At 39.0% G+C, this 21,955-nt stretch overlaps 1 protein-coding gene across 2 annotated transcripts in view; it reads right to left on the bottom strand.

Moving 5' to 3' along the window:
* Window positions 1–670: 670 nt before the first annotated feature.
* The window catches only part of LOC145663631 (uncharacterized), a 41,343-nt gene continuing 20,058 nt past the window's right edge, over window positions 671–21,955 (bottom strand). The window contains exons 3-4 of one of the 2 annotated variants that reach the window (XM_081729731.1): window positions 20,735–20,902; window positions 671–2,057 (exon numbers count right to left, since the gene is read on the bottom strand). In XM_081729731.1, the coding sequence (XP_081585857.1) occupies window positions 1,855–2,057; window positions 20,735–20,902 (371 nt within the window). In that variant the 3' untranslated portion in view covers window positions 671–1,854. Of the gene's footprint in view, window positions 2,058–11,493; window positions 11,789–20,734; window positions 20,903–21,955 lie in introns of those variants that run through there. The other variant, XM_081729732.1, reaches the window with a different exon arrangement.

The following is a 21,955-nucleotide window of genomic DNA, read 5'->3' as shown; positions in this document are numbered from 1 at the left end:
GACAGCAAAGAAACATAGGTGTCTGCTCACGTTGGCTTCTGACCCAAAGTCAAATCATGTGGGACCCATCGACCCAACTTGTAGTGCTTCCCAAGTTGATGGAGGTGCTGCCGAATGGTTTCTCCTCTCACACTGAATTGTAATCCCAGTTCCTCTCATGTCTGGCCACAGTTCGCCTTAATTGCTGCCTGAAGATCTTCATTTTGTACATGTGTTGGTCTTCTGGCATGTGGTGCGTCTTCGAGTGTTTCGTCATCGTCCTTAAACTTGTTAAACCACCGCTGCACTCTCCGCGTAGTCACGACACTCTCACCAAAGGCCTGGCATATCTTCCACCCCGCTGCAGCGGCGTTTGACCCCAGTTTGAACTCGTACAGTATACATGGCGCTTATGACCTCTGTGGAGGTCCCATATTCACTCTGTCCTTACGCAAATTCACGGTGTAACTGAACAGCCACAACCAGGTAGTATGTTGGATATACCCACACCAACAATTGATCTTCGCTTTATCTCCATTCGCATTCAACTCTGTGTGAGGGCCAATTGAACACAGAGCCTCTCATTAAGCGACATAACTTTCTTGGTTACCTTTTTAGTAGTTCATTTGGAGATGGCATTCCTTTGTTGGAAAAGTAGATACCAGATCTGAGAAAATAGGCATGATTGGAAGCATATATAGTTTATTTGCAGTAATCTTGAATCTACAGATTTCCTATCCATACACAGAAGAAGTAAATGCATCTTAATTTTATTAAAAGGGAATGGATTACCAGTGATTATCCCACCGAAAAAAAATATTACTGATGGATTCTACAATTACTCAGTTTGTTAAGAGTATAACAGTGGCGTATAGTATCATCCCATATTGCAGTATTTTAACATTTGGAACGGTCCCAGAGAATTGGAGAGCTTTGTTGTGAGTTTGCAACATCACATTTTTTATCCCAGTAAATGTTGTAGCTATTTTTCTGGAAGTCGCACACCCGGTGGAAGAGTTTACAACTCGAAGTGGAAATTTTGAGTTATCATCGCTCAAAAGAGGGGAGAGAGAGAGAGAGAGAAAGAGAGAGAGAGAGAAAGAGAGAGAGAGAAGCGAGCTCTATCTGCTGGAATTTTCACAGAAACGTAACTAAAAAAATAACAGTATTCCAGGGAGTGATTTTGATAGAATAACAAACTTTAAAAGTCATGTTCCCATAAATGTGCATTTTTGACTTGTAACAGTCTTGCACTGGGTGTGCGAAGTGTTCTGAATTCTAAGTAGACCTATTTAAAGTGGCAATTATGTCAGATTGATTTTTTTTTTCTGTTTAACTGAAAATCGATTATTCCTATCTCAAACATTAAGGTACTATTCTAAAATCAGTGAATAATACGCAATTTGAAGCTAGTTCTCGTATTAAAGCCCTTCAAGTAGCACCCCGCGTTGTTTGGTGGCAAAGGGTAACAATTCTTAGGCTGTACGTTGTATAAAGATTACAACTTATCCCGTATAAAAGTGCAATTATTTCTCTAGTGCAATAGCGAATATTAATTTGCAGTTACATCTTAGTGAATAATTGTATGAATTTGATACAAATTCAGCAAAATAAAATAACTGTCATAGCTTTCTTAGCGCTGAAATCTACTGTATATAACTATACAATCATGTCATTTAGCAAGGAGTCATATTTAACAAGCAACACCTTCAATTTTGTCTTTTGACGAGCACAATATTTTCAAAGTAGGTTTTGTAAAAGTATATTGACTATGTTCTCGTATGCAGTTAACACATATTGTTTCTAATTAGACAAATCTTTCATCGAAAATTGTCGTTTAGTATACAAACTTCCATTCTAGACTAGCTTCAGTCTTTATGCTGGTCGGAACAGAAACCAAGATAACATTACATTGAGAATTAATAGAGGAAATGTCCATTTTGACTCTCGTGGACTGTCATTGCAAAGCTGTGAATGGCAGAAACATGTTTGTGAGGGTCCTACTGCTTTCACTTGGCCATGTAGACATCCTTCGTTCTCCATAAGGCGGTCCATACAACCTCTCTGGACAATGGACTCTGAAAGAACAAATATTAAAATATTTGTTAAGAAAGACATGAACAATCGTGAAAAAGACACAAAGTGCAACTTCAGAGTCAAAATTCAGAAGAAATTCAGTGTCGGGGAGAGTTACCTAGATTGGACCAGTTTCAGATATTTCTCATACACACCCTAAACGAAATATTGAAGTGAGAAAATAATGATTGAAATAAGAAATTGATCATAATATCATTAATTATATATATTTATCTTAATCAAGATGTCACACATTGGCACCCGTTGCTTTTTCTACTTAAATTGCACGTGATTTACGTCACGTAGGAAATCTGCTTTCTACGTACATGTAAGAGAAAGTATTTTTCTTTTTATTAAAAAAAAAAAACTAAAATCATTTAAAAGGAGAACACAGTGAAAGACAGAACACACAATATATTTTTCTCAAAATATCCAAGCTGGAAACATTTGAAATGTGGTGTTGGCGCAGAATGCTGCGCATATCATGGTCCGCAGAGAAAAGAAATGAAGACGTACTAACGAAGCTAATGAAGGACGACAGATCATCAAAGACATGCGAAGGAGAAAGGCCACTGGAGACGATGACATACCAGTAGATTTGCTCAAGGGATTAGGATACAACGCAATGAAAGTACTGACTTTGACTTATTAACAAGATCGACCTGAGTGGAAAATAGCCAAAGGATTTTCTTGATGTTACAATGATTGCATTGCCCAAGAAAAAGCAAGCAAAGAAGTGCAGCGATCACAGAAACATTAGCCTGATTTCACACACTGGAAATATCATTGCATGCATATTGAACAGGCTTCTGAAAAGTATGGTAGATGAGAGGTTAGAAGAAAATCAATTTGGATTCTGGAAAGGAAAAGACACCAAAGATGCTATTGGATTGATGAGAGTTATATCAGAAAGCATTCTTGATGTAAAAAAAGAGTTGTGTTTGTGCTTCAACGACTGGCGAAAAGCTTTGGACAGAGTTAATTGGACAAAACTTCTGAAAATTCTTAAAGAAATCGGAAAAAAATGAAATGAAATTTTTAAGTTTTACGTCCCACGATTATGCCGGTTAGTCTCAAAGAGACGGTGATAATGAGAAATAAATGAAATGGTGGAATGAAGAAAGTGGGAGGAAACGGGAGAACCCCGAGAAAACCCACAAGCACTGTGTTTGTCCACCATAAAGTCCACACGGCGCGAGCTGAGACTGAACCAGGGACCCCAAGTCAATTGGAGAGATAGACGACTCATTCAAAACCTTTAAATAGAACAACGAATGAAGTTGCCATTCAATGAAGGAGAAACCAATAGTGGGGAGATTGCAAGAAGAGTCAGACTACGAAGTGGTTTGTCGCCCCAATTATTCAACATTTACGGTGAATGTTTAATGAAGGGAGCCTTAATGGGAATTGGAGATTTGAAGATTGGAGGGCAGATCTTTAACAAGATCATTTACGCAGATGATACGGTTCAGAGTTGGGGTGGGTCAATGAAAACTTGACCCACGACCCACTGACCCACCACCCACCGTGACCCACGACCCACTGACCCACGACCCACCGTGACCCACGACCCACTGACCCACCACCCACCGTGACCCACTGTGACCCACGACCCACCATGACCCACTACCCACCGTGACCCACTCTGACCCACCACCCACCATGACCCACTGTAACCCACCATGACCCACCACCCACGGTGACCCACTGTGACCCACCACCCACCGTGACCCACCACCCACGGTGACCCACCACCCACCATGAACCACTTTCATCCACTTGACCTATTCTGACTAACCAAAATCCATCGTCATCAACTCTGAACACGATCCACGGCCTCTTCTATACTGACTAAAGAGTTTACACTTGAAATAAAACAAGACTCTGAAATTGTCACTAATCGGAGTTTGAATTTCTAGTCAATCGCTCAAGCACCACTCTGTTACAATAACGGTGGATCTGACCTTTATGATATAAAATGGTAAAGTGTTTGTCAGTGAGGAAATTCAAACAGTTCGAGGTGGGGGGAAATTAGTGTGTGCCTAAAATATACTTGTACTAAGAGAGTATTCTTGCAAGTGTTAATTTCTGAACGCATTCCAAAAGAAACTTCTATTCGCAGGAAAATACCCCTGTACAATATGGAAAAGGTTATGGTTTCTCAGTTCACAGTATTTTTCTCACAAAAAACTTGAAAAATCAGTTTTTCATAGTTTATAAAGGTGCTCGAGTACCCTATGTGAGAGCATTTCCATAAAGTATGCTCATAATTGTAATTTGTGTAATCACTAAAACACCACGTTAAATTTAAGTTACAAATATGCATAATTCCAATTATTATGAATATTTATTCAAAGTAGTTTACCTAAAGCAAAGAAGACACTTATCAGTTACCCATAATTTAGGTACAAAGTTGAATAACACAAATAAGCCATTACTAATACAAATATACATTTTCTATGACTCGTAATTTTCCACCTTAAAACAAATCTGAAATCGGGTTTATTTCCTGTTGGCCTCCAGAATTTTTTCTTGGTAAATCATCCGCAACGGAATGGTGTCCATCCTTCAGCCAAGAAATGACTAGCTAGTGTACTTTGAGCTTGTCTAGCGGTGGGCCATTAACATTGATGAACAACAAGTTAGACAATGTTTGAGCACTTAGTCTATTTCTAATATCAGTCATCTGTAAATTCATAAGGGAAAATCCCCGTTCGCACTCTGTCGTGGAAATTGATAATACTTCTACCCGATTTCTGCAACTCCTCATCGACAATCTGCTTGTTAGACTTAAGTCTGATAACGATTTTTCTTGGCCAGCTTTGAAATACTCAGCAAGAAGTATCATCTCACTATCACCATACAACATCTTTTCCATATCGACCATGCCAGTTGGCAATGTCGACTCATGGAGAACAGAAACTTCATCTAATACACCTTCGATAGGGAATCTTGTGAATAAATTATCAATTAAAGCCTGATAAACTGATGATTTCTTATTTGTTTATAAATTTAATTTTTGTAATTACACATGAAGGTTTGATGCCATTACCAAGTTCCCTCCCCCGTCTAGAAAGCGAAAGGAAACGAGCTTCCTGGAGTGTTCAGAGGTGAATGGGAATTTCCCTCCTTCTTCCCTTCAATTACCACACTGCTGTTTGCCATGTGCCAAATTACGATGAATTTCAATTAAATTATCATAGTATAATTATTTTCTTGTTGAATTATCAATACTTTTCAGTGGAAAAATGGATGAAATTTGAAAGTTCCAAATCAAGGTTAGTAGACCAACGTAAAGGGAAAAAAGTGTAAAAATTTTCCATATAATTATGCATACAATCTAAACTTAAAATTTCCGTGTAATTAAGCTTACAGTACAAATTTTATGCTTATTTTAGTCACAAGTTTTTGGGTTGATTGCCCTGTGCTGTAAGCGCTCCATATAATAAACATACTGTAAGCTTCAGCAAGAAAGCAATGGATATATGAAGCCAAGCACTGTATTTTTTGTTTCAGATTTTTTAAAAAATAACATCGATCGTTTTCGATCGTTTTTACAAACCAACTCACTACCAATTTCCCATATATAGAAAGTGCCCCCTCCCCCACACACACATAAAGGAGAATTTTAAAAAATGCTAGGACACATTCTGTTTATTTTCAATAAAGAGTTAAAAACACTGAATTTCAGCTCGGTAAGTTTAACGGTTTGCGAGATACTCAATTTTTTTTTCGCAAAAATTCGGATCCTCTCTATCTCCTTAGGATATTATGCATTATAATAAAAGCAATATAACATCCCAGTTTGGATTAAGGCCTAACTATATACCAAAAGTAATTTCATTTGACTTTGCAATTTGACCGTGATGATCAGGCACACATAATTACATTCAATTTTTTATATAATAATTTATATATTACAGTGATTCAAAAATGTATTTTTTCCAGTAGTTAGCTCCTCTAAAAACTCACAGATCTCGAAAGCCAAGTAGTAGTAGAAGTCCTATTGCTATTATTACAATTAAAAATATCAATATCCAAAAGTCCTGAAGTTATTTTTTCACTTGGTTAGATATACTCACCTCAGGTAAGTAGACAGAAACAAGTGGAAAAGGAAGGGAAATGAAGGTCTTGAAAGTAAAACGAAGACAAATTTACCAGTCTTCAGAAGATACTGTCTACAATGCACTGAGCAGAGAGGGTCGGTAGATCATACTGAGTCGGTGGGTCGCAGTGGGTCACGATGGGTGGTGGGTCACCGAGGGTCACATGCTGTTGACCCACGACCCACTGACCCACTCAAAAAACTTGACCCACTTGACCCACTGACCCACTCCATCTCTGATAGGGTTATAATACCTAAAACCGAAAGAGGACTACAGGAGATAATTGACAAAATATTTGACACTGGAAAACTGTATGTAATGGAAATTAAAATCGAAAAGCCGAAAATCATGAAAATATTCCTTGGAAACACGCCCTTACGGATCAGAGTTGAACAAAGATAACTTGAAAAGGTCGATAATTTCAAGTATCTGGGAAGTATTTTGACGAGAGACGCTTACTGCACCAAAGAGATCAGGTCAAAAATTGCCATAGCTAAAGAAGCATTCAACAAGAAAAGATCACTCTTAACTAGCAGGCTCAATATTGGACGTAAGAAGAAGTTGGTCAAGTGCTATGTATGGAGCATTGGACTGTATGGTTCAGAGACTTGGACATTACGGAAGTTAGAGAAGAAATATTTTGAGAGCTCTGAAATGTGGTGTTGGAGGAAAATGGAGAAGATAAAATGGTAAAATGGACAGAGAGATCAACAAACGAATATGTTTTTAAACGGATAGGAGGGAAGAGGACATTTCTAGCCACCACTTTCGTAGAAAGGAAAATTGGATTGGACACATCTTGCGAAGAAATTGTCTTCTTCACACTGCCATAGAAGGAAAGATGGAAGGGAAGCGAGGAATAGGAAGAATAAGAACAGCTGATCGATGATTTGAAAGATAGGAGAAATGGGAGTTAAGAGAGGAAGATGAAGATTGAAAAAAGTAGAAGAAATATTTCCAGGCCCTAATCTAAAATTGAAAAAAAAAAATTTATTAGTCCCAGGACCTGCTGAAAGGCAGAATATTTAATAATAATAATAATAATAATAATAATAATAATAATAATAATAATAATAATAATAATAATAATAATAATAGATGATGGAGATAATAGGAAAAAGAAAAAAAACCTTGCTTGGGCATCTTATTCTGCACTTCGATTGGATTACCGTGTTGATATGTGGAAAGGCAGAAGGAAAACCAGGAAGAGGAAGCCGAAGGATAAAATATTTAGATGCAGTTACGAAGAAGAGACCTTATCAAAGTATAAAACAGCTCTCCCAAGGGAGAGAAAAAGTTTTTAAATTTCCATGTTGGCCACCAATCTATGGTTGAAGTGAGAAAGAAGACTAGTTGCATCAACTAAAGCGAATCTAAACTTTCAAGATCTTATGCAGTCATTGCCAGCATTATAGTAAAAGCTTCACCAACTCGTGATGCTAACTTCCATACTTAGTAACACGTGAGTGAAGTTAACAACGACTTATATGGAAAAAAGCCAACCACGAGTTTTCCGTAGGGTTGTCCACATACAATAAGAGAAATCAATATAAAAGAGAATATTACTCCCTTAACTTGATTTCTCCTAAAGTGTTTAGAAAACCCTGCGAAAAAGTCGAGATTGGCCTTTTTCGATATAAATCGTTGATAACTTCCCTTACATGTTACTACCTAGGTAAATACGGAAGTTAGCATCACGTGTTAGTCAAGTTCTTAATACAGTAGAGCATCGATTATCCGAACGTCGGTCAACCGAACGACCGCTTAACCGAATTGTGTACTCGCTCGCTTAAAAGATTTTTTTAAACGTTAATTTTGTGTACTGTGTGTATTGTTCATGCAAAATGCGTATGTAATAGGGTACAGCGGGGTAATTTGAATGATTTCAGACATTTTCTCATATATCTCAGAAACTGTAATTGGTATTCAAATACAAAATTGTGTACAAAAATTTTGAACCTTACTCTTACTTAACATTTTTTCTTAAGGTAGTATCTAAGATACATCATTGTGAAATTTGGGTATTCAATTTCCCCGCCGAAATTTCGAAAAACGTATATCTGAGGGGCAATTTGAATAACGAGTGAGGTAATATGAATAACCAACAAAATAAACAAGTCTTATAGAAATAATGTATAAACTATTTAATAGTTAGATTACATATTTTACGGTAGTTGAAATATGCTAATTTTCAATGAAAAGAAGTCCATAAATTGTAAATATACGTCACCTTTAGCTATCTTTTTGAATGTAGGCCTATACTTAAAAAAAAATGTTAGGAACACTGTCTAAGGCAAAGAGCCGTAATAGGTTAATTCATCTTCCATCGTTCGTATTTAACGACAACGACAACAGATAAACTGTTTTCAACCTTCTGCACCGACACAAACTTCGTAGAACCATGTCTTACAACACTGGCAACGAATCCAGTCTCCCTTTCTAGCAGAACGTTCTGAATAGTAATTAAGAAGGCAAAAACAGCAATTGCATGTTTGACTTTCATTGCATGCAGCCATCTTTAGACTTATACCTACATCCTCGTCACTTGAAGGGGTAGAGAAAATCAGCTTCTTTCGAGTTTTCATTTGTATTTTCTTGGCAGATTCTGCATTAGCACTCTTCTTTCTTGTAGTGTCCTTGGATTTTGTTGCACCTGATGTTAGCGTCTTTCTTCGGAGTTGTTTTATTCTCATTGCCCAAATATTTTCTTGAGTGGCATGATTTTCCTGTGACACGACGTCTCTTCTGTACGCAAACTTTTTCTGGGCTGGGAATCACTTTTTGTATGGGTTCATCTATAGGCTTCGTTGGGACAAAGTTTTAACAGCCATGACCGGAAGAAGAAGGCTCGTTGTTAAGATCTTCCCGAGAAGACTGCTCCTCAAAATGTGTAGCAAGGCCATACGTTTCCGAAGGGGCGAATCGAAATTCTTCAATAGCTTGTGGACTAAAGGGGTATGTACCGGTACATGGAAACCCATTAACTGTCAGTGCAACAGAAGCTGTCCGCTTCCAGTCTTCAGTGAACAAAATGCAGAACTGAGGTTTACTAATCACTGAGCTCGAGGTTTGATGAATCCAGATAGTTGCTTCTTGGTGGTAATTGGCTTTAAGGGCCTTAAAAACAGAGCGATCGAGTGGTTGTAATAGTGTGTGGAGGTAGGTAAAGCATTTCGTTGACATGACTTTGGCAGAACTCTAAGGACAAAAAGTTGTGAGTGAGATTTTGGGTTTTAAAGTCCGGACTTTGGCGTACGCCTTTGAATATTACTACAGGAGGTATAAAAGACCCTCTGACATTGCAGCATGCTATCACCGTTACATTTTCCCCGCGCTCAACAGATGTTACACTTATCACCTCTTTTCTACCCTTTTCTGCAAAACTTTTAGAGGTCTGTTATTTAGAGGAAGTCTACTTTCGTCCATATTATAAATACGGTTAGGATGGTTTGTGGAGATCATACTCGTTCATTAATTTTCCCAGTAAGTCAAAGTAAGAATTCGCAGTTTCCTTCTTAACACCAGAAGCTCTCGCTTTTCACAAACAAATATAAAATAGTAGGCTTACAGTTCTAATTTCACTGGTATTCAAATTGCCCCGTTTTGAATTATCCAAATTGCCCCGCAGTCGACGAATATTCCATTCAGAACGTGGTATGAAAATTGCTCATTAGTTGACGCCAGCGTACAGTATATCAATGCCCCACATGCTACTGATACGATTATAATCCAGAGCGGTTTCATTTTATCCAGTCAATAATAAGGAAAGCTTAAGGAAACAACGTTGAAAATTATAACGACCTAAAAATACACATATTCGTACTTACCTTGCAGCAAGCAAAAAATCGTGCAAGCCTTCAGAATCGCAGGAATAGTTTGTATTTCTGAGAGCGACTTCTGCAAACCACCATCTACAAATCCATCGCAGGTTCACTAACATGGCGAGCCGCGTTTCCACTCCAGCTGGCAAAATGCTTAACATTATTCAAATTCCCCGCCTATTCGAATTACTCCACTGTACCCTATGTACATATTTTTGTTTAATAAACTGTACCACATACTATATATTCCTACTAAAGTTGCCTTTGTACGTTACTTTGTAATACTTAAAGAGATGCCTGTTTTTATGAATAAATTAACTGTACGGTACTTCTTTTTGGCAAATAAACATGTACAGTTCGATTATCCGAACAAACCAGTTTTCCGAACACCCATGTCCCCCAATTACTTCGGATAATCGACGCTCTACTGTACAACAATAAAAGTGACTCTGAGAAGGCCCTCAGAGTTTATATTAATAGCAGAATCTACCGAAAAGAACATGTACAGCGTATAGCTAATACATGATGTCCGGAATGGGACTGACAGATTTTTAAAATGTATAGTTTTAACCCTTAAAGTCACAGACCCTCTAAAAGTTGGATGAAATTTTTTTCACTGGTATATTACGCTAATTAGAGTCTACTGAGCTGGAAATAATGAAAATTTTGCTCATTGTTGTCGATGTTTTATTTTTAGAAATTGTGTCCATATATGGCTACATTGTAACTTAAAGGTCATATGTATGAATACATTCAGATATATGGAAACCTAGGTAATATTGTTTATTTTATGGCGTTTATTGGCACTATTAGTTATGATTGATACAAACAATTGAGAAAATATATTTCTATATGCATTGTTGCAGAAACCAAATATACAATACTATTATTATATCAGCCGATATATTGTCCAAAGGTAAACTTGCATTATATTTTTAGATTACAGGAAATTAGTTTACATTCATTCAATCATTCGCACGTTTGTCTTACATGGAGACAGATAAAATAATCTGCTTTCTTCTGCCATTTTGTGAAACACAACACAAGATCACACTTTGTACTGTACATTTCATTCTACTCATTCCTTTAGGGCATAATCTGCAATGTCCTTTTGATCAGTATGATGGCCAATGTCCTATCTGATCATCATTTGGTCTTGGAACCACTAGAGCTCTTATCTTTCGAGTAGGCTGTGCTTCATTATCTTGTGATGGTCTACCATATTTTGATCTTCCTGCATTACATAAAACTTATGATCTATTTTCGGAATTCTTTGAGAGTCATTTCTTTGGTGTCCAAACCCGCGTTATTGTCCTTTCTATACAACACCCATGCATTGGATACGGACAAGTCAAGGAGGTATGAAAATATGGGGAAGTACCACCGTTTAGAGTTTGACGGGGTCTTATGTTGTTCCACAATCATATCTGATACACCTACACCACCTCTATGGCTATTGTATTCTTTGACGATAGCTGGTCAAGGCATATCAGTTTTTTCTTTTTTTTTTTTTTTACTGTCCCACCTTTTGGTGCTTGTCACAGGTTCTACATCGCAGGATGTTCCTGCTATTGTTACGCACTTATTATGAACCGATTTCACAACAATACGTCTTATCCTTATGAACCTATTTAGTGGTATAACATCGGCTACTTTCGGAACCCAAGTGTCATTAGCCCAGTAATCTTTGTAAGATGAAGTACTCATATTTCCCATATATAGCATCCCAATAGCAGAAAATGCCGCGATCTAAGACGTGATCGCAGCAAATCTCCCGCATCTCTGCAGAATAATTGCCATGTAACGCTGTAATAAAAATAAGGCAGTATCATCATCATTCATTTTGGAATTCCTGCAGAAAAGTTTTGACTTACAAAACCTCATCGCAGAAAATCAAAGAAACTTCTGCTATCGGGTATAGCATAATAGCTATAAAATCTTTCATCTCGTTTAAAGTGCAGTTGATCAAAGAGACTGTTGAACAGAATATAGGTGTGACTGGTGCACTATGTTATGTACAAGATAATCCGAAGAAAACAACTGAACATGTGGAATTTTAGATTTTACTTGTATATATATATATAATATGTATGTATGTATGTATATGTATGTGTATGTGTCAAGAAACAATAACAGTATACTCTTTCCTACATCACATCAATCGGTATTTCACAATGTGACCATATGGAAACACTCATATTCAAATCGCTATCAACAATCTATTAATCATTCCTGATATGTTATAAGTGTTGCTTCTTCATTCTTGTTATCATTTTGACCACTCCACTCAAAAAGTTAATCAGTTCATAGTAAATAATAATAATAATTAATTAATTATATTACCTCTTTTGTCCTCTTCCCTCCGAACTGCTAAAAGCTACAGTTCAGTCACTGTGGAAGCTACAAATTCTGACCTACGGTAGCAGCGCTTGACAGTTGGGTTAAAAGGGTGTAGACAAGTGTCTACAACGCGACATAACGGGCATGAAACATAAGAACTATATATTTAGTTTCTAAGAAACCAATGTTGCCATATGGTAACAAAAATACTTTAAGGGTTAATATTGTAAGATACAGCAAAAAAAAAAAAAAAAAAAACCATTCATATTGAAGGAAAACTAAAAAAGGTTTTTTCAGCAAATTTTCACACTTGAACAACTTTACCGGTGACGGCACTAGTATCGCCGATAAACGGAAATGGCGTCGTCAGTCGAATGCGTGTGGTGGTTTGCAGAGACAAAAAGTGTAGTTGAAGTTCGACGAAACTTTCGACGTGTTTACCACAAGAATCCTCCATCACGCAACAGTATCCAGGCGTGGAAGGATCAATTTTTGTCAACGGGGAGAGTAGTAAAATAACACAGCGGTGGTAAATCGCGTGTGTCAGAAGAAAATGTGGAAGCAATAAGAGAGTGTTTCTCACGTAGCACGATGAAGTCAATTCGCGCAGCGAGCAGGCAATTGGCAATTCCAAAGTCAACAGTGCACGATGTGGTACACAAACGATTATGTTTGCGCGCGTATAAGGTGCAATTGTTGCAAGAAATTAAGCCCAACGATAAGCCACAGAGAGCTGCATTTGCTACTGAAATTCTGGACAGGATTGATTATGATCATAATTTCCTATTGAACGTTGTTTTCTCTGATGAGGCAACTTTTCACTTGTCTGGCTGTGTTAACAGACACAATGTTAGGATATGGGGATCTGACAAGTAACACTTCACATCGTTGCTGCCGGTCTGACGCTAAACTATACATTTTCGGAAAGCACTAGTCCTAAATAGGATAACTACACAGTGCGACGGTCAGACGTTGCCGCGTTCAGGACTTATGGAGCGTCAAACATTAACATGGGGTTTATGAGAGTTACAGGAAACGAAGAAGAACACAAGGTTTGTGACGTTTGAATCGACGTTGTCTGATTGAGCACTTGTTTGCGTAAGTTAAAGGGTACAATCAATGTGCAAATCGTCGAACAGAGCATGAGAGATGCAAAGAGTGCGCTCACAGTGTGCACACTTGACGAACGGTAGTTCGCCGCACGTGAAGCACACGTCACCTTCGTCGAGGGAGTCAAAGCAGTACTCGTGCGGAGAGATCCACATTCCCGGCTCCTCGTCCAGATAGCCAGCCTTGTGGAAAGCGTACCGGATCAGGTTCTTGAATCGGGGTGCGCTGAACTGGTAGAGTGAAAACGACTGTAGTGCCAGGAATCGATCGCGATGCCAGATATCCATGACACTGTCCATGGCCAGTGTGTCGGTCACAAAGCGTACAAAGGACTTGTACTGACGGAAGAAATGCACATCTAAAGGCTGAATCTTTCCAGTGCAACCACCAGGAATCAGTCTCTTGTGCAACGCAACGTCGGCAGGCTTCAGTGCGTTCGATAGATTGTCGTCCTTGTTCAGAGTCCACGAGTCCAATAGCAAAACGATCTTCTTCCGATCATCAGGCATGCTTGGCCAGAACACTTGCTCGTAGAAGTCCTTAAGGTCGTCCCTGTTCATGTTGGACGTTTTGCCAGCAAATGATTTGATGTTCGGTGGATCTGCAGGCTTGTTTCCCGGAAACTTTCCACTTGGTTCCGACACCAGTACATACATCGGCCGCAGAATCTCTCCGGCCATGGTGATCACGGGCATGATCATGTAGCTGTGGGTTGTTGCGCTCATGGATCCCACAACCGCTCGCACGACTGTTGTTCCTTTGGTACGGAGAGTGCGAGTACTCTGCAACAACTTCTTGAAGCTACTCTGATCTGCATTGGCAACCTGCGTTGGTGGGATGCTTTCGCTTGCAATGAGCTCGCGAGTCGCTAATACGAAAGCATCAGCCTGCTGCTGCAAGTCCAACTCTTTCAGTTGCCAGGTCCTGCCGACCCTGTGGGTGATTGCACGGTCCACGATGTTGTTGCGCTTCTTGAATCTGTACACCCACGACGGTGATGCCTTGAACTTGAGACTCTTGTTAGGGTCCAGTTCATTAGCTGTTTGCCTAGCCCAAATTCGCAACGTTCGATCGTGAATGATAGCAGTGTGCTGTTTCTCCGCGAACATGCCCCGAACTGCCTCATTGATCTCTGCCATCAGCGTCTTCTTGTCATCTTTGCCTTGTGTTGCCCCAAAGTGACGTAGCACGCCAATGTTCCGAATATACCTGAACTGATTCTGCAGAGTCGAGTGGGTAGCACGACCGGTCTTTGTGTTCCAAGGCCTACCTGTTTTTGGATTTACCGTCCAGTAGGCATAGGCTTTTGCCTTGTACTCGCGCCACTGCTCTGGTGTCATTTTGGAGTCTTCTGGAGGCTGATCCTGGAACTTCGGCTTCTTCACAGGAGAGGGCAGGTATTCTGACGCTGATGAGCCAGATGCGGAAGACGTATGAGACTGCTGCGATGACGAAGGCATCTCTGCATCCTCCTGCTCTTGGTCTTCCTCGTCTCCAAAATCCATGTCTCCGTCCCCCTGGTCACCATCACTGTCACCGAAGCCGAGCGTACGAATCTCTTCAACGACTTCCATCCCGCTGGTCAAAAGAGACTTGATGTGTGCCACCATCCTTTGCTCTTCCAAATTTGGATTGCGCTCATTTGTCCCGATCTCGGCCACCAGAGCCCAAACGACCACTTTCGGATCCATCTTACAACGCATACCTAAAAAACACAAAAACAACACAAATGTTAGCACAGAGTACAAATGCAAGACGAATTAGCATGAAATAATACGACTGCTACAACACACATGTTAGCACAGAGTTCAAATGCAAGACGAATTAGCATGAAATAATACGACTGCTATGGTTACTCTCATAAACCCCATGTTAATGTTTGACGCTCCATAAGTCCTGAACGCGGCAACGTCTGACCGTCGCACTGTGTAGTTATCCTATTTAGGACTAGTGCTTTCCGAAAATGTATAGTTTAGCGTCAGACCGGCAGCAACGATGTGAAGTGTTACTTGTGAGAATCTGCATGCGTACATAGAACATTCTAGAGACAGTCCCAAATTGAATGTTTGGTGTGCTTAAACACATAATGCAGTTATAGACCCCCTTCTTTTTCATAGAGCAAACCATAACAGAAAATGTGTTCTTAGACATGCTTCAACACTTTGTTGTTCCCTAGTTACATTTGCAACCTCAAGTGATATTTCAATTGGATGGTGCCCCGCCATATTGGAGCCTACAAATGAGGGAGTACCGTGATAGTGAATTTCCTGGCCGTTGGATAGGCCGTGATGGGCGTATTAGGTGGTCTCCACACTCTCCTGATTAATACTCTCAACGGGTCGGTCGGGTTGAAGACCGACCCGATGACCCGACCCGACCTGTGATCCGACCCGATTGACCTGACCCGACAACCTGACCCGAGCTGACCCGACCCGAATAACCCGACATGACAACCCGACCCGAGCTGACCCGATTGACCCGACCCGAATAACCCGACCCGACAACCTGACCTGAGCTGACCCGACCCGAGTAGACTGACCCGACAATCCGACCCGTTTGAGAGCACTATGGTCACGACACTGGGTGAACGCCAAAATGCACTCCCATTGGGAATTAATACCGGACCACGTGTACCGAAGTCTTACACGTTAACCACTAGCTAGATCAAGCGGGGGATTTGTATATGCATCTTAATGAATATTTGGCACTTTTGAGGTTTGGTTATTTCTTTTTATAACTGATACCAATGTCCGACGTGGGAGAATTTTTTTTCTTGCTTTAGTTCTATATGACAAAATTTTCTTCAAGGTCAGTGTTCTCACCTGCTCGGACGGCAGGGTCAACTCGGAAGGCAGTAGCAAGAGTCTCTTGGCGGAGACAAAAAGATATCGTTTAACTACAATGATAATGGTTGAGGAAACGGGAAAACACCTGTGTTTTTTCCAACCCTTCAACTTTCATTCCAAAATAAGTTCTTATGATTCCGGGACCCGCGCCACTTTGATTTTTCTTTCTCGGTAATTAAAACGTATTTTACAGTATATATATAGTTGCAAGTAAGAAGATACAGTACATAATATGAATTTTGTAATTTAAAATTTAAAAATACAGTATGATAATTAATTATAAAGTACTAATTTTATTTTATCACTTTCAGCCCAACAAATGAAATTCAAACAATTCGCACCCTTGGTCTTGGTCATCAATACTGCGTCTTATTCTTTGTCTTGCACAGTCAAGTCTTGGTCCTGCATTTCATAGTATTGGTGGTCTTTCATGCTATACAAGAGTCAAGAATGCTCGCCTCATCGGTACAAATGAAGACCAAGTGTGATTTTGATTATGGTCTTTCATACTATACGGAAAGCAAGAAAATATGCTCATAGCTACTTGGTGAGCACCAAAACAAGGCCAAGAGAAAGATTACTATGCACTTCGTCTTGCATATCCAACCTTTATCTTGTTCTTGTATCGATGTTCTTGGGCTTGGTGAAATAAAATGAAACATTCAGTTTAAGGTCCCTCGATTCTGCACCGAAGCTAAGGGATATGGTGTCCATGAGAAATGAATGAAATGGTGGAATGAAGAAAGTGGGAGGAAACAGGAGAACCCCGAGAAAACCCATTACACGGCGTTTTTCCACCACAAAGTCCACTTAGCACAAGCTGGGATCGAACCATGGACACCATGCACCAGAGATGAATTATCTACCACTGAGCCACCGCGGCCCTGCTTGAGCTTGGTCGTCCATATCCAATCTTTCTTTTGGCCTTGCTTAAACAACTTCTAGTTTTGTTCTAAATCCAGATCCATATTGGCGTAGATATTAATATTACAGTCGATTGGTAAAATCAATCTTCCACATTTAAAAAATTAAAGTACACACAAGTACAAAAATAAGCATTTACCATAAAAAAGCTAGCTGCAATGTTCAAAATAGATTTATGGTTTCTATAAAATCAAATGAAAATTGCTATTTTTAATTAGGCTGCTAGTGAAAACAGCAGCTTTCGACTCCAGCCGAGTTTAAGCTCAACCTAAACTCAGTTGACCAAAGTGAACTGACCCGACTGACCCGACCCGAGCTGACCCGATTGACCCGACCCGACAACTCGACCGGAATAACCCGACCCGAATAACTCGACCCGACAACCCGACCCGACGACCCGACCAGAGCTGACCCGACCCGTTTGAGAGCACTACTCCTGATATAACCCACCTGGGCTTCTTCCTGTGGGGGTATGTGAAAGACCTTGAGTATTCTGGTGAAAAGGTGCGTAACTTTGATGAATTGAAGAACCGTATTAGGAATGCGATTGCTTCAGTAACACTTCAGATGTTACAGAATACGTGGAGAGAGATTGAGTTTAGGTTAGATGTTGCAAAAGTTACAAATGGAGCTCACGTGGAGTTAAACTGAATTCGAATGACTTGTAAGTAAGACCAAATAAACTTCTTGAGTTCTCATTTAAAAATCATGTTTTTTTTCTGTATCTCTGACCATATTAAAACTATACACTTTTAAAAACCGTCAGTCCCATTCCGGACACTGTATTTCTTATTGTTTTACCCTCGTGGCAGACTGCAAACTGTACAAAGAAATGAAAACTGAAACCGACAGAACAATTGACAGCAAGTATGAAGTTGGGTAGGTTTTTGTGAGCACAGAAGGCAGCAGTGTTACCACAGTCCTAGCTCTGGAGTGGGCTGAAAAATAGTACCAAATTGAAAGAAAAAGGGCTGAATTCATTATTTTATACCAGTGTAATATGTGGCTCTATAACACGAAACTAAAAGAGGTAAAGTTCTAGAACACTTCTCCCCTCTTCCAAGAGTGCAAATCAAGAAAGTGTTCTTTTTAAAAACGTACAAATAGGAGGACCTCGAACAACCGTGGAAGTAGATGAAACTTTTCTCGGACGTAGAAAGTATAACAGAGGCCGCAACTTAAAAGGGAAAACAATTATCTTCTTCAGTATGTATTGTAGGAAATCCAAACGCGCCTCCATTTCAAAGTGATCGATAAACTAAAACTATGTTATGGCCGTATATGAAAGAATGTACTTCTCTCTTTAAGGTTTCAGGCTAAAAGATTCTACCACACTGTTTCTTTCTCGTCTCCTTCATGCGCGGCGCGGATGCACTTATCTAGCGTCATTTGTTTTCCGTTATAGTTCGAATTACGAATTTTGCACACAAAGTTCGTAGCATTATGCGGTGCAACGTCACAGAATGAATGTTCAACAGCATTTTTTTTAAGAGTCCAACACAGTGTGAGTAACGTGAGATGTAGGAAAAATCTTACTGACACTTTCGAAAATGTGACAAATATTTGTTAAATGGTGCTGAATTAAGTAGAATTGTACCAACTCCATTACAAAAGGGGCTGAAAATGTCAGCGTGGTACCAACGGGCCGATTAATGACAAAAAGGGCTGAATTTGGTACAATTGTACCAAGTGTGGCAACACTGGAAGGCAGTCAGACGCTACGACCGCGAAGAAGCATGGATATCAAAAGCAAGAATTATTGTTGCATTCTACAATCGTCTCCCATTTCACTCTTTCTTGTGTTGACCACAGAGAGTTTTAAAATGTAAATAATCATGAAATGTTTTTTAAACATAATCATGCGCACAAATCGCAATACTTATTTATTATTTATGCAGGCAAGACTAATTTACGCAGCCTTTCTGATCTTAGAGGGGAAAAGCTATATATTCTAGATATTTAAAAAGATTATTTAAGTATTTATTTTCACCCTTTAAGTGTTACCCTCCCTCCTTCAAAGCTCATGGCCTAGCGGCAACACGGACCTCTAGCGTTTCTATGATGTACTGAAGTATTTTCGGCCAAATGATGTAATTTAACCTACTTTAATTAGTAATTATTGCTATTGAAAGTTACAGGTATTCTGCTTAGTTTTCTTAATTGCATGTTCCAAAACATAACACCCTGCGATACTTAAAAATAAGTAGCTCCCTTAGTTTACAAGATACATCAATGATATTAGCATCTTTAGAAAGAACAGATTCCACTCTATAACGTTTGTATCGACATACTTTTCCGTTTCTCCTACGGTTTCATAGTTATTTGGCATGAAGGTATAGAAAAACGAACAAAATATTTTTTCTGGATAATAGCCGCCATATTTAAAGATGGCTACAGCACATAGCAAGCACACCAAACTCTGTTACATTTAACATTAATTACCTTCAATTTGGCACAAGAACGAAGGTTCTAGGTAAATTCATCGAGAAGTTATTACCGGTACTTCTCTGGAAAGTGCTGACAGAGAAATCCAATATGGAGACTCAAAATGGCGGAAAACGGCACGATATATTTTCGAAAACTTTTGATATATTGTTTAGGACTCAATTCTCTTCCAGAAAATGTAAAGAGAAATTCTATTGCAATTTGTTCTAGGTTCAGTTGTAAAATGACTGGACTAGTCGTTATTCCGCTCTCTGTAAACCTTTCTGTGTTTCAGTATTATCCTGTTTTTAAACATTCCTTTCCCATGTTTTCTGCACAAATCATTGAGCCGTTTATTTGCGGTCACTAATTCCTTTTCTGCAACTCGAATTTGTGTATCTATTGATATAATTAGTTACTTAATCTTGGCAATAAACTAAATCATTTTTCAAAGTTATGATTTTTGTTGCACTAATATATCTTATTTAGATCTTTATTTTGGCATGAAAGACTACCTAAAGCACTAGGAAATTTGGCGTAATATAGAAATTGATTGACTTGGCTGTTTTAAACTTATTCACAATTCAAACTCATAATTAAACATAAAATTTTGTATTTTGTGTTGAATGTCTTTCTGACCTCTGAGCTTATGAATTGAATACAAGATGTAGAGTTTGAAGCGAGGTCTGAACAATTTTTCAACTTTTCATCCAACTCTTTTTCTGACCCAACTGAAATCGAATCCAGAAATGTCAAAAACATAGTGCTAGGCCTTGTTTACGAAGAATAACATAACAAAACCTTGGAGTGTATTGTTGAAATAACCTTCAATTGAGTTACAGGCATAAAATAAGATCAAAATTAAATATTCAAATGTATCTTAATGTAAAACAAATGAATCTTAGCTTTCCGCAACTCGTGAACTCAAACTCAAAATTCGAAGAGCGATCAAAGAACGTTCAGGAGTGGGTTAAATTCATCTTGGCTACATCTATAATAGCTAGGAGGTTGTTATACACTGAACAGAAAAGACATTCAAAAGAGTTACATGTTAATAATAATAATAATAACTAATATAATTATTTTAGGGAGTACCGTAACAACTCACCTCCTAATTTAGTTAATGTTAACCTTTTGAAACAGATTTGGTCTGCAGGACAGAATATTACCATTCCGGAACTTAGATTTTCACAACCTTGCTTTAGTATTGGCTGACCATCTTCCACATAATGAAGCTCATCGAAACATTTCCAACACCACAAACGAGTTAGTTCATCTGTGAAGAGCAAATAGACTTTTAAATTTAATTTAACTTTAAAAAAAGTAACTGTTTATTTTTAAAAAATGCACTACATTAACAATATTCTACATATTTCAAATCTACATAAAAAATGAAAAAGAAAAAAGCTTACTAAACCACATTTCACATGTTCAACAGATGGATGCATGGTCATTAGTTACCAGACGCCGTGGTTTTTTGGCTTTCTGGATCGGAGTTCGCTACGTCATAATTCAGGTAGTTCTGAAATTGTCTCATGATGCCTGGTCAATTACGGCAAATTTCAGTGCTCTCGGCGGGAATAGAACAGGGAATCACGCACACAGAATTCATTAGCTTCTCTTCGTTAATATAATTTTATTATCATCACCTACTACCACCAAAGGAAGTCCGTATTCAACTCTGAGCGCCCAAAGTGATGATCACATTAATTGGAGATCAGCATGGAGTATCACTACTTGCTTTCCAGGCAAAGAGTACCACAATTACCAGGATATGTAATGCTTCAGTGCTTCGTGCATTGCGGGGTTCTATGAAATTCCAGAGCGTGACATGCTGGCAAAAGTTGTCCACCTCCTAGAAAACAGTACACCCGTTCCTGCTCAAATGTTGGCCAAACAGATGCAGGATCCTCGGTGTGTTATAGTTTGCGTTTTCTACTGACCACGTACAATCTTCATTCCACTTCTTCCCAACCATGCAGTCGTTTCCTAGCAGCAAGTACTTCTGCGATGTTGCCATGCTGCTTTCTGAGGTGTAGTAATGGATTTTGGACCACTACACCTTATTCAGTTTCGTACCTATAACACAACAACGGTGTAGAGTTACGAGCTGTACATTAAAAACTGACCTACATATGTATGCAGGATTACACAAGTAAAATTTCATCGCTCTACAATATGTGGAAGTGGGTCAGGGTAAAACTTTCTCGCGCACCTCTCGTTAGCCGTCAAAAAGAAATCACACGTGCAAATTACAAATAAACTATCGATTTGTGACCCCTGCTTCATAAGTGAAAATGTTCCAAAGTACTTGTACAGTATCCCCTTC

This window comes from Thermobia domestica, chromosome 11 (genome assembly GCF_964235325.1).
Source record: "Thermobia domestica chromosome 11, izTheDome1.hap1.1, whole genome shotgun sequence".
NCBI classification, from domain to species: Eukaryota; Metazoa; Arthropoda; class Insecta; order Zygentoma; family Lepismatidae; genus Thermobia; species Thermobia domestica.
This window is presented reverse-complemented; position numbering and strand designations above follow the sequence as displayed.